The following is a 13,690-nucleotide window of genomic DNA, read 5'->3' on the forward strand; positions in this document are numbered from 1 at the left end:
AAGTCCACACAGGAAAGTCGCAGCCGGAATCGAAACCTGCACCTCTGCAATGTGAGGCCGACGTGCTAAACAGTCGACCGCCGTGCCGAATATATGACCAAGAAAATCTGCTTTGGAAGCATTTACCTTCAGACGGAACTGTCTGCTAACTCGTCGATTGGATGCGCACGATGTACAGTTGTCCTAAAACGTCTCTTAACATAGCTGTTAGATTTTACTGTTCATCATGACGCATTCTTATCTTTACTGCTTCTACCTGTCTAAAACGACCACCGACCGGGCACTTGTATAGTTGACGACATGCACGTCCAACTTTCTAATGTCTTGATGATGATGCATTCGCGTGGTGCTGTTACGATGGCGTCCAGCCCCTGCGCTCTGGATTATTTAAAAAAATAAAACAAAAGCCCAAGTTTTGCCAATGGCAAACACTTCTACTCCGTTTGAAATTTTTATGTTCCCCCGACTGTAACAAATGTTCAAACATTAGTGATGGCGAGTAGACGAATTTCGAATTGAACACGAAACCAGCGCAAACTTTTACGAATACGTCACAATTAATACGTAATATGACCAGCATTTTTTTTTCGTTTCGTCGTTACGTGTGTCATGTCAAATATATATGTTTCGACATTGTTTGCCGTTCTAACTGTTGAGGAATTCATCACAAGTTTGTGTTGATGCTGTGCTGATTATGTGAAATGGCGAAAAGCTATGGAGAACTTGTCAAGGAGGCAATTTTGCTCCTTGACAAGTTCACTGCAGGGAGAATGAGTTTGGATGACTTCATGGAAGAAGCAGCTAAGGATCTCCAGGTAAAGAAATATGATACTGCAATCAAGTAACAACAACACATCGTCATTAATCGTGGCTTCCATAAACATACTCATAAACATGAAGTACAAAAAGGCTGTAACACTATTGAGCTATTGATATCATTTTTGCTGGATACATTTTATAGGACATGGAACCTGATTCTATGAAATACATTCTTGATCTCGTCTCCGGATGCATCGAGTACAAGAAGTTACTGGACATAGTCATCAACCCTTTCTTTGGCCAGGGTGGCAAACTTATATCCAAACGTTATCACAACCACTTTGTTGGTAAGTTTTCTAAACAACTATGCATTTATTTCTTTTTACCGTTTGAAATGTTTAAAAAAAAAACTTATTGTTGGTATATTTATGTTGTTTGTAGTCATCTGTTATCTCACCATATTCCACTTTGATGACCTTGGACTTAAGGCTTTCAGCAACATTGTCAGATCTCTGGATATTAAAAGCATGCACAACGTAAGAAAAATTGCATTGAAATGATAATCTGGTGTATCCCAATGTGTACAGTGGGTTATTTTGTAATGTCCTTGATTTTAGTTCCTGAGTTTCTTCTTTATGAACCTCACCACTTGGATACAAGATGAGTGGAATCGTGTCTATGATGTTGCTTATGTGAAAGACCACTGGATTGACCCTCTGCTCAGGTGATAAAAAGAATCGGTGAAAACATTTTGGGAATGTTTCAAGGCATTAAAGGCAAAACAGTTTATAACTTCTTTTTTTTTTCTGTAGGAAGCGCTCTGAGATTGAGTCTCTCATGGGGAAGCTTGCTGCCAAAGTGTCTGAAGGGATGCGGTTACGGAAAGCTCCACCCAAAACTACCGACCTTATGGAGTTCTCCTTTGTCAAACAAAAACCATCATCTTCACGTCAGCCTCAACTCAGCCCTCTGCCGGACAAACACAAACAAGTCAACACCATTTGCAGTTATTAATACAATTTAATTTGTGTAAACTTCCATGGCTGCATAGTACATGTTCATTTTCTATAAACCAACTAGGACATGTTACTGAGTTTCATAGTGATATTTTGTGATCTGTGTTCCATGCAGGTACCCAGCAGCACTTATAGGACTCCAAAATTGATCCAGATCTTAGAAGAAATAAAGCAAAGGAACCATCAAATGGCTGAGGTACAACAACTAAAAATGTATAAAATATAGATACATTTAAGGCATTCATTCATTAATTGTACTGACACCCTGTCTGTGGTTGGCTGAAGGAGCTGCTGCATGAGGTTAATACAAAACAGTTTGGATTTGCAAGGCCGAGAAAAACTGAATGCACACAGGTATGGACCCATTTCCATGCTGGGAATATTATAAAATATATGTCCATTTAATGACAGTAAAAGTATTCTTGAACAAGTCTCAATGCTTTTTTTTGCATTATTCATCATTCTCAATATGTACATGTGGAATGCAGCGACTGATGTACCAGTTAACAGAAGGTTTGGACTCAACACTGCGATTCGACTCATTTCATACAAAGCCACCTCCCCCTCCCATTCCTCAGGTTAGAAGTTGGTTGTCATTTTTATAGTTTTTCAGCATTTTTAAATCTTTGTGCAAGGATTCAGTGCAATAAAGGACACTTTGATTCTCTCCTCTTTCATCTCAAACTGCTTCAAACAACAAAGTATGTGACGGAAAAGTGGTTAGGACTGCACGACTGTCCGTGTTTTATGTTATGTGTTGTGTTTATTTATTTTACTTTATGTTAACTGTTTTGTTAAGCGCTTTGTTACAGCTGCCGCTGTTGTGAAAGCGCTATATAAATCAGCATGTATTGTATTGTATTATTAATTAGCTTCACACATTTCCCACCTTCTCAGGACGCCCACCCTGTCAAACTCAATACGGCAGCGATGCTGAGGCGGCGAGTGCTACATGACCGTCATGTGGAGGATAAGCTGCAGAGGTGAGTTGGGAACACGGGTTATCGCTAGATGAATTAAGCGCAACATCATATCATACCAGTTGTCTCACGTATTATTTAATCCAATGTTCGATTTTTGTCAGGAATAACCTTTTATTTATATTGGTTTATATAGAATAGAGAATCTGGTGGAAGGGGCAAATGAGCCTTCAGTTTTTCTACAGAAGGAGAGGGAAATGCGAGAGAAAGACCATCAGGAGACATTGGCAAAGATTGAGCAGAAGCATGCCAGTGTCATTCTCAGCCATTGGGAGGCCGTTTTGGCCCGCGCGCAAACATTAGAACGTAACAAGAAGGCTGCTCGAGTCAAAAGAGATGAGGTGGGTAAACAAGCAGTCGAAGAACAGCAATACACACTGTCAAAGGGGAATAAAAACATACTACTTTTTATTCGCCGTGGGATTGGGTCTTTATGCTGTTGGAGGAACCATGACATGCAACTGCAACCAAGCCTTCTGACACTGTGCAGCATAATTTCAATCCACATTACCTTGCTAGTCTTGACATTTTATTGAAGCCTCCACGGTTTTCAAACATTGTGCCAGATTGATCCAAGGTGTCCTGGAACATAACTGAGCCCACTGTGTTTTTCATAGCAGAGGTACAGTGTTCTTTTCATTGTACACTCGGCTAAAGCAAAACCATTGAGGCTTTTTTGTTAAAGAATGGGGAAAAAGAATGTGTTTTTTTTTTTTAATTTATGTACTAGCGATGTATCATGACATGTAGAACTATTGAACTCTCTTTAACAAGATGGAAGAAGGTACATATCTGTGTATCAACGTGTTGCCATTCAGATAACAGAATTATTGCGTTGTATATAAACAGGCTCAGATTTCACACTGGCATAAATCCATATTTGATTGTAATGAGATTTAAATTAGATACAACTGATGATATTTTTGTTTGTACATGCAGTGTGATTGTTCTTAAATGCTTGGTCAGGAAAGGTAAAAAAAAATCCTAGATTCTAATTTTGCAGTGAACATTTTTCGCTTCTTGCAGACAGTTAAGCGGACTCAGCAAAATGCCCAGAAAAGGTTGGAAGAAGAAAAAGAAAAGAAAGACTTAGTGCAACAAGTGGCAGAGAGTCACAGCAATTCACAAAGAGCTACAGAGAGGGTGAAGAAATTCAAGCAGAGTTCTGGTACGCACCTTCACGTCACACCATTTATTCCTGATTTCCGCTCATAACGGGTCCTTCTTATTGTGACACCATAGTCAAAGATTTTGTAGCGCACAATCAAGAGATTGTTCGCCAAGCACAAGAGGAAGCAAAGGTAGCGCTTACCAAGAAGTTGGAAATCATCAGTGAAATCCACGCCATGGAATGCTTCCCTCACGTTCGTTGCAACATGTTTGATAACACAGAGGTAAGTCAGAGCGAAGATTGATTCTAAACGTGTCACAGTTGACCTCTCGTGTCAGATTGCAGGTCATGAGCTGCTGGTTGAGATGTCTCACGCCGAGCTGAAGGAGCGTCTCTTCCTCATGAAAGAAGCAGCGGTGATTGAGCAGCAGAAGAAACGAGACTACATCCAGAGGGAGAAGCAGAAGAAGAAGAAACTACTGTTGGAGGACATGGAGAATATCAACCTCCACAGCAGAGCCATGGCAATGGCCACTTTGCTCAGGTCAGCTAAATGTGACGCTTTGACTGATCGCGTCCTTCTTAATTAAAGGGGAAGTCAGGTCAAAAATGTTCTTGTCATAAATATGTTCTGCGCGGCTCCACTCGTCTAAACACGGCGTTCTGAATAATATTGCATTTGTGGATTGTTAGCAAACCAAAAAGAGTTGTTTTTTTTCAAAGGTGGATTTTCCGCCATAGTTTCAGCCAAGCTCTTGAAGACCAAGGTAACTCGTTAGTGCCGTCTCTGATTTGTTGTTTTTCTTCAGGTGCGATGATCAAAATCAAATTAGAGGTGCCAGAGAGGGCTGATATTTTTTTCCGACAGCTCATTGCACTCTTGTACTATGCTTTCAGGTTCTACTGACAGTTTTATTTTTATGATTGCTTCTTGATGATTGGAATAGATGTAATATCAGTTAAACAAATAACAATAAACACAAAATAAAATATATAAACGCTTCATGCTCTCTGCGGTTGAGTAAATAAATGGCTTGTTGATGGAAACAAGGCACATTTGGTGTGCTGCAGGAAAGAAGAAGAAAAGAAAGCCGAGCTGCAATTGCAGAAGACGGTAGTACAGAACAAAAAGGTTTTGGCTTTGCAAAAGAAGATTGAAGAGGTGAAGAAGGACTATCAAAAACTGAAGAGAAATGACAGCAACAAGGCCAAACCATCCAAGCAGGCAGCTACACACCCCGATGGAATAATAGAGACCCACAGCAAAGTGAGTGTGAAATCCACAACAATAAATGAGGTCTTGTCATTGCTTGGTGTTGGTGTTAAGATTGTCATGGTCACAGCAAATAATGCCTTTTTTTTTCTTTGTTATGTTTTGAAAGGATGGATTGAAGAAAATAAATTGGGAGGACATGGAGCAGTGCTTAGAGCAGCACATCCAGAGGAAAGACCCTCATGTTAATTGTCAGAGAGGAGGTTACTCAAGAAATGTATTCAACTGAATTTTATATGTATAGAGCACAGGTGTCAAACTCAAGGTCCAGGGGCCAGATGTGGCCCACCACATCATTTTGAGTGGCCCGCGAAAGCAAATCAAAAATGACAACTTCCATGATGCTTGCTATAATCTGGACCAAAAGTTCAAATTTTTTTGTATTTTTTTGTATAGAGCCTTATCACACTAGTTACTGCATAAGAAGCCACTTAAAAAAATAAAATAAAATGTTTCCGATTATTTCTACTGTTCAAGTTATCAATTTTCAAGTGTTTTGTACTGTGCTAATGTGTGACACATTAAATGCATAGTAAAATACTTTTCGTAAGGCAAATTCCTACCAAATTTCTATATTAAAGGTTTTCTCTAGCTATAAAATTCATTCAGCAAAATTATACAAAGTCATCTCATATTGTCTTCTGCGTTGACTCTATAGATGAGCTATACTTTTCTAAATTGAACTATTGAAATATATTAAGTTTTCCACAATATTCTGATTTGATTGAGAAGCACCTGTACATTCAACCCCCAATGTAAATCGGATTCATTTGCAACCTTGACAAACTTCCAAGTAGTTTGCAATGAACCAACAAAACAAGAACATTTTTTCAATACCTCAGCAAACACGGCCGTCTACATTTTGCACGTCATTTACAATGGAAGATGATGCATTCTGAGTGCTCTGAGAAAAACAGTAGGGCTATTTAATGGGTTTGTATCAGGATTGCTTAACCATAAACAGAAAGTTTGTCACCACTTGTTTCACCATCATCCATGCGTCATGTTTCCCACACAAAATAAATCACGCCTGTATGTGTTGTTTGGATCGAATGAGGATCTTGAATATTCTTAGATGATCGTCCAACTGGTGAGAAAGAATGAGGTGTTGCGAAGGCGCCTCTAATGGATTTATCTTGCACATTAGCGCTCCTTCTGGAAGCCGCGTGGAAAAAAAAATTCAACCGGTTCTCCTCCCCCTTTTTTTCCCTTCTAAAGCAAAATCACATGATGTGTATTTTGTCATATGACGCCAATGAGACTACTCCCACCTCAATTGAGCTTCACTAGGGGGAAAAAACAGTTGTCAGTGATTTGTTAGGGGGCAGATGATGCTTTAGATGAACTTTGAAGAGAAGAGTTGTGGACCATCAAGAGGGGGAGGATGGACCGCTGGGCACCTTTGCCCCTGATCTCCACCTTTTGCTTCATTGGTGAGTTGTATATGCAAGAATTGTAAACATGTGCAATGCAATACTGCATACTTGTTTATGTTTCTATTTCCAGGGCATGATCGTTCCATACTGCTTTGTCCACAATTGATTTAGTTAAAGTTCTTGCTATGGAAATCAGTAAGTTAGAAAAGTTTTTTAAGGCTTTATAATTTCTTATATCCTTATGATATACTGTATTTAGGAACAGTCAAACAATGAAAAGTGAAATACTTTGATGTTCTTTTAAATTGGCTAATCTTTCTGTTTATAATGAATATAGATTCATATTTTGGGAATTGTTGCCAATCCTGTTCTTGCTGCTCCAAATCACATGATCCCCCCCCCTCCTCTGAATAACTCCTTTGCTATTCTTGAGGAAGATGGCTCCCACTCAAGCACATGGCTAATGTGATTACTCACACAATGTGCCTTCTTGTCTCGCTGATGCGCTTCGATTATACCTGCTGGCCCCACTTCTCGCACAGATAAAGCTATAAAGAGCTATAAACCGAAAACGACACGTTTCGGAATGTGACGAAACTGCGTTTTAGTCATACCTGTTTATTGGGTCCTCTTTTTGTAGACAGGTGCACATGTGCTCAAGGTAACACCTGGCACATCTTCATTTACCTGCCGGTTGAGTAGAAGCACCTGTAGCTAAAGACAAACTGGCAGGGTTTACATTCTGAACCTAGATTTGACACCTCTGTCAGATAGAGGGATTTGCATTTTGACGATTGATGTACCACAATCCTAGCGACATCTTTTTTCATGTATGCCCTTTCTTATTTCAGCAAGACAATGCCAAGTCATTTTGAACGTGTAACAACTGTGTTTTTGTTTGAGGTTTTTTTGGAAATGAACAAGATCAACTTTCGTGCTACACAGACAACTTGCAGTAGAATTTAAATAGCCTCTCCGGGAAATCAATATTTATGCTCTTTCTTAAAAATAAGAGATTTGAGATGCTGATGTTTCATTTTAAAGAAAGGCTCGTGTGTTTTATTACACAACAAAGTTCCAGTTGCGTGTTGCTTGTGTATTGTAACCAGTGTGGACCTAAAAAGGCAGAATACCAAATTATTATTTTGGCTTATCATTCCTCCCCTAGCAAATACACTTTTTTTGTAATATATTTTTCAAAATATTTGACCGGCCCTAAGGGCTACCATGACAACAAACTGGCTGGCGATGAAAACAAGTGACACCCCCAATTTAGTAGATTGGGTTGTTATGGCACTGAGTCAAGCTCTTACACACACAAAATCACACTCCCAGCATATTTGTGTTGCAGGCATGGTGATGAGTCAGACCACACCCACTCCTGCTGTCCTCACCGCCATTCCCGTTGAGAACGCAACTCTTCTGACGCCAACTTCTGCTCCTGTCAGCAGCACCACCCCCAGCTGCTCTGCGTTCAACATTTCCAACTGTGAGCCTTGTGCACCCGGATCGCAGTACGACAATGGTGAGTCTAACAGTTTAACTCTTTTTTTGGGGGGATTGGGTTTTGAAGAGCTGATTGATGCTATTTGACTTTCTCTGCCTAGGCACCCTGCTCTGCGCGTGCTGCTCGGAGCCTGGGTCGTGTCTATTTCCTGGAGCGTGTCTGCCCTGCACGGTTGGCTTTTACCAGCCACTGGCTGGACAACAGCATTGCCTGCCCTGTGGACGAGGCTTCTACACAAAGTAAGATCATCGGCGACTAGCACGATGGTGTGGTTTTGCTTTCTTTTCAATTGACAATTTGTTTTCAATCCAGAGTAATGATACAAAACATGCAGAGCAGGACATCTGTTATTCAAAGCACGGTCAAATAAATGACTTGAATCTCTCTGACAACATCCTCTAAATAAAAATGATTAATGTTGACATTTTCCATTGTCACATTAACCCACAGTTTCCCTATTGCACTGATAAAAAAGGACAATACAGAAAAAATACATGTACTTTTTTTACGAGCTGATCACGATTTACCCAAAACAGGTCAGTGACCCAATTTTTGGGTCCAGGTTCACAGTAGCACAAGTGAGTGTTCCGTGTGGATGTCATAAAGCGTAGTTTGTGAACCCAAGCAGTATATGTTGGGGGGGGGGGGGGGGCATGTAAAGGGATTTTATTTTTTAGAGAAGCAAATTTACCCCTTGATTGTGCCATTTTTCTTCACTTCGCTGGAATTGTTGAGCGTGTCTGTAATCTACCTTTTTTCATATACTGTAAAAACACAGTTGAATAGGATGAATTTTTACCTAAGTACTATAATAAGGAAAACAAAATAAATATAAGTGACCTGATTCATTTTATGACAGTTTTACTGGGAGCCCATTGTGTCAGCCGTGCCCCCCTGGTTCTTTCAACAACAACACTGGTGCAGACAGCTGTGCAAGTTGCTCTCCAGGTGGGTTTTTGGAACGAAAGCCACGTAGTTAAAATCACTACAGAACTATTAATTAGCTATTTTTTGTGCACACACATTAGGACCTCGGAGCATTATATTGAAAACACAGTCAATATCTAGATTTGCACTCATAAAGTTCCAAATTATATCAGTCAGATATCTGATGTGAATCGTTTATTAACACGAATGAGACTCGGTACTCACTCAAGTCAAAATCTTTTCATTTGGATCACCACCAAATTGTTTAGACAGACAGCCGCCTACTTCAAATGTAGGATTTTGAAAAGATTTCTTCCTTGGCCCATGCATTAGAGGAACTGTAATGTGAAGAAATTTGCGTGATTGTGCTGCTTGCAGGTTTCTTCTCCTCCCTGCACAGTTCCACGTCGTGTGCGCCGTGTTCACGAGGGAGTTTTTGCAAGTAAGTCTCTTGCTTGAAACACCTGCCTTATAAATGCAAGACATTTATGGTTTCAACGATGTGAAGATTCCCTACCAGCGTCAGTCTTTGACGAATTATTTGGAGCATCACATGCTTCTAGTGTGCAGTAGCTTCTCTGGGAATCATGCAAAAGTAGCTTGAGTTCTGCTCACAGCTCAGTCAACTGTAGAATTCAGTCAAACTTCAGTCAAAACATCTTTTTCTCTGAAAGCTCCTCTGGTTGCTCCCAATGCCAGACGTGTCCCGGGGGGTCAGAGGCACTGCAGTCTGCAGCAAAAGATTGCACTCCGTGTCGACCAGGTTTGTTTGTGTCTATGAGAATTGAAATACATTGAAAAAAGTTTTTGTTGAATTTACTCAATTTTATTTCGTCAAATGTAATTATCTGCATACAGAAACATATTTTGATCCAAGTATACATCTACTTAAAAATGTATCTGGATCCAGATGATTATTTTTGTGCAACCACTTGACGAAATAAAATTGTGTAAAGTCTAAACCCCACTGATTTTTTTTCCAGTATAGACAATAGGTAGCTTTAATAGTTGACATGATTTTCTGATTTTGGACAGGCATGCATAAGGCTCCTCATCAGACAATGTGTCAGATCTGCAGTAGTGGCTCCTTCCAGATCAACTGGGGCCAAGAGAGCTGCAATATCTGCCCAGAAAACCACTACTGTCCAGTCAGTACTTCTCATTCTCCCTTTGGAATTACCACAAAATCATTGACTACACACAGACAGACCAAAATATGATGACCACTTGCACACTTTTAACGAGAACCAATACGACAGCTGTCCCAGAAATTCGGTCTCAGAAACTGAACTAGTGGTCCTAATGATGTGTACGAATGAAGGTTTACTAAAAGGCTTTGTCCTGTGTCCAGAGTCCAGACGTGAACCCCATTCATTGTCCCAGCGATGCCTTCTGTCCAGAGGGCAGCTCAGCTCCAGGCTACTGCATGGAGACTTTCTTTCGCAAAGCGGGAGACACCTGTGAACTGGCCCCAGTCACCATTGCTTTATTAGTAATCGTGGGAGGGGGTAAGGAGTCACCCTGAAAGTAACAAGAAGCCATCTCCTTATAAAGCATCCAGTCATCTGATATTCCTAAATCACTTTCATGTGTACTGTACAGTATGTTCATCAAGCCCTCATTAGCCTTTAATGGATTTTCATTGCATCTTTTTTTTTCTTCTTTTTTTGCTTCTAGTGGCTCTACTCTTCATTATTGTAATGGTCGTACGCAAAATGAGAGACACCGATGGGGAGCTGAGTGTGTCCCGTGCGCCGCTGTTACGCAAAGAGAGGCCTCAAGGTCGCTATTATGGAATTCCCTGTGATGCAGAGCCTGTGTATGCTGGCTGGTGAACCAAAAGGAGAAACCAAAAGTGGACATACTGAAGTTACTGAAACACGTGTTGGCACTCGTGTTAGGCATTCTTGTTTGATACATTCACAGTTGTCGAACACTGTCCTTTTGTGAGTGAGATTATTGGATTAGGAGCGTCATGCTGCAAAAGCAGATGCATGCCATGACTTGGTGGGAACATTTCTTAGTTTAAAAAAACCCAAAAGTTTTTACTGACATAATTGCCTTCTTTTGCAGTCATGTGTTTGTAGATTTGTAGGTGCAATCACCAGCTAGATGCTGAAAGACAGCACATGAAACATGATGGCTCGTTTTTAATACATCTCAATTTATGTTTGTATGTTTTAAAGAAAAATAAATAACTTACAACCGAACATTTAAGTCTTTTTATCTAGTCGGGAGGATTACCAATGGTAAAGGTCCTAATGTAGGTAAGGCATTAACTGGAGCCTAATCAAAATATACTGTATATTTTCATGATCTTTCATGTTGCTTAAAAAGATTGCAGCAATATGGTGGACAAGTGAATACATCTACCTAACTGCTCAGACTTTGGGGGTTTGAATTCGGGTCCTGGCCTTCCTGTGGAATTTGCATGTGCTCCTTGTGCTTGTGTGGGTTTTCACCGCCTTCTTCCCCACATTCCAAAAGCACGCATCAAAGATCAATTCTTCTCACCTTGTACATGCCTTGTATCTACCCCGGTCAAGGATGACGCCTCGTACTGATGTCCAAAAAACGTTTACTCGTGGAAAACCGTGAAAACTAAAACACATTTCAAACAACATCAAAATTACAATATCTTTAACAAGACATTAAATACATAAACACAAAATGACTTACCGTGTGCACCTTGGTAAACTGAAAGTAGATCAAATTAAATTACTTAGACCACACGGTATCGTAGCTCTGTCTGTCTCTCTCTCAAGTTGTCTTTTCGATCTTTCTCATTCCTCGCTATCCACGGCACGTGACCCGGAAGTGATTCTTAACAAAACATTCCAAATAACGTATTAAGAGGATTTAAAGAAAAAACAAATATGAAAGTTCACACAGAAATATAAAGTACTTTTACAAAACAAGCCTAAATAAATTGTATTTTCGTTGTCATGGCAACCAACGACTCAATATTGGCGCCAGTTACATGCCTCTTGCCCAAAGTCAGCTGGGATATGCATACCTGTCAACTTTTCGGAGCGCCAACCTGTATAAACTACCAAAAAAATCCTTATAAAGAGCAAAAAATCCTTATAACATACCAATGCATTTTATATGTCAAAATAACGGCAGAAAAAACCCAACGAAATTTTCAATGATATTTATTGTAGATCTCCATAATACAATGTCTGGTTAATGTCTAATCATCATTCTACTTAGTGGCATTACTGTGTTCAGAGTTGTATTCCTGCGTTACTTTTTTCACCAACTCCAAATGCTGACCCATCGGCTCGAAGTTACAGCATCCATTCATATTTACTTTGGAAATGAAAGCATTCGAGTAGACTAGCACCATTCGGGGGGGGGGGGGGGGGGGGGCGGACGGACGGATATTTTCAGAATCCGTATGATTTATGCGATACGGCCATATACGTAAGATTCACCACAAAATCCGTATGAACTATGGCTAAACCGTATGAGTTGACAGGTATGGATATGCTCCAATTCACCTGCAAGGTTCAACCCTAATGACAATAAGCAGTATACAGAATTGATGGATGGCTCATGGCCAGAACAACTGCATCTATTTTTTTTGCAAAATGTCGAAGTGATAATGTGATGCTTGAAACATATATATTTGATCCAGATTAACTATGGATTTTGTAATTGCAACCATTTCAGTGGCAGCACACAGTTTTACTGCAGTGTTGTTTTTTTCATGGCAGATTTTTTTAATGCCATGTGACTGCTGATAGAAATTGATTCCGACATGATCGTGTCAAAGCCTCGACAGCATGATATTCATTACTCCCATTCGTTACAAGAACACACTATTTGCACCATGAGAATTTAGTGGCGAGGTCATTACTGGATTTCCCCAGCCAATAATGAGTCAAAGCACACCATTTTGCATTCAAAAAAAATCCCATGGCACACCACCAAACAATATATTGGAATAATGGTCATCCTGTCTCAATTTACTAACCCAGTTTGAAACCTGTGTCCGTTTAATTGAGCGCAAAGAAGATACATTTGCGAAGCCACTCTGTTGTACCAAGTATGAAGGGCAACAGGTGCATACACAAATCTATTGTATCTTCTGCCATCTAGTGGAAAAGCATTTAATTGTTCAGCCTGGCTGCAACAATATGCCGCTGGCATAGCTACAAGCACGCCTCCAGGATTTTTTTTCTCCCGTTGCTAAAGGCGGGCTTTATCGATACATGTGGGAAGTTGAGAAAATAATTTAAAATACATTTCAGAATATCAAATAACATGCTTGAAAGGTTTAACTGAGGCTAGTACACAAATTTCTGACAGGGCTATCGCACCCCTTAGTGCCAGTGTAGCAACGTCACACTGGCAGACAGTAACTTTTGTAGAGTACATTTTACTGGAATCGAGGCAAATTAAAAAGACTACATTTGTCTAGCATCTATCGCTTAATAGTTTTAGTTTCCCACAGATCAGCAGCATACTGTATATTAGAATTGCTTCAACCAGACAAGCATTGTAAAAAGGCTAAATATTAATAAAAAAATATAAACCCAATACAGGTACACCAAAATAAATTATTGACTGCATAATTGCTTTCTTGATTTATTTTAGCGGGTGTAATGAAGTGGAGACCTTGCATCCTTTCTTTTTTGTATCGATGGCCCGATATCGAAACGTTTTGACACCCAAGAACTACACTAGATCGCGCAAAACAGAGCTACCGCTAGATGGTAGCATTGTAGCTTCAGAT

The 13,690-nt window shown here is 40.0% G+C and overlaps 2 protein-coding genes and 1 long non-coding RNA gene across 3 annotated transcripts; 2 read left to right on the top strand and 1 right to left on the bottom strand.

Annotated features, from left to right (window-relative positions):
* Nucleotides 1-701: 701 nt before the first annotated feature.
* On the top strand, nt 702-5,368 carry LOC147196289 (cilia- and flagella-associated protein 99-like). The gene is made up of 15 exons (XM_086127745.1): nt 702-815; nt 962-1,106; nt 1,201-1,295; nt 1,377-1,483; nt 1,572-1,749; nt 1,891-1,971; nt 2,061-2,129; nt 2,264-2,353; nt 2,673-2,758; nt 2,892-3,096; nt 3,782-3,923; nt 3,998-4,149; nt 4,205-4,410; nt 4,938-5,133; nt 5,249-5,368. The coding sequence occupies exons 1-15, from the start codon at nt 702-704 to the stop codon at nt 5,366-5,368; spliced, it is 1,986 nt and encodes a 661-aa protein (XP_085983871.1).
* Nucleotides 5,369-6,436: 1,068 nt separating this feature from the next.
* Nucleotides 6,437-11,159, top strand: LOC147196290 (uncharacterized). The gene is made up of 9 exons (XM_086127510.1): nt 6,437-6,572; nt 7,867-8,040; nt 8,123-8,261; nt 8,882-8,970; nt 9,328-9,391; nt 9,624-9,712; nt 9,985-10,097; nt 10,301-10,457; nt 10,627-11,159. The coding sequence occupies exons 1-9, from the start codon at nt 6,524-6,526 to the stop codon at nt 10,782-10,784; spliced, it is 1,032 nt and encodes a 343-aa protein (XP_085983636.1). The 5' UTR covers nt 6,437-6,523; the 3' UTR covers nt 10,785-11,159.
* On the bottom strand, nt 9,613-11,719 carry LOC147196291 (uncharacterized). The gene is made up of 4 exons (XR_015102592.1): nt 11,629-11,719; nt 11,464-11,550; nt 10,277-10,414; nt 9,613-9,724 (listed from the first exon to the last, which is right to left on the bottom strand). It is a non-coding gene; the product is annotated as an uncharacterized LOC147196291 (long non-coding RNA).
* Nucleotides 11,720-13,690: the final 1,971 nt, after the last annotated feature.

Source organism: Hippocampus guttulatus, chromosome 13, assembly GCF_054856545.1.
Source record: "Hippocampus guttulatus isolate MCC_2025c chromosome 13, RoL_Hgut_1.0, whole genome shotgun sequence".
Taxonomy (NCBI): Eukaryota; Metazoa; Chordata; class Actinopteri; order Syngnathiformes; family Syngnathidae; genus Hippocampus; species Hippocampus guttulatus.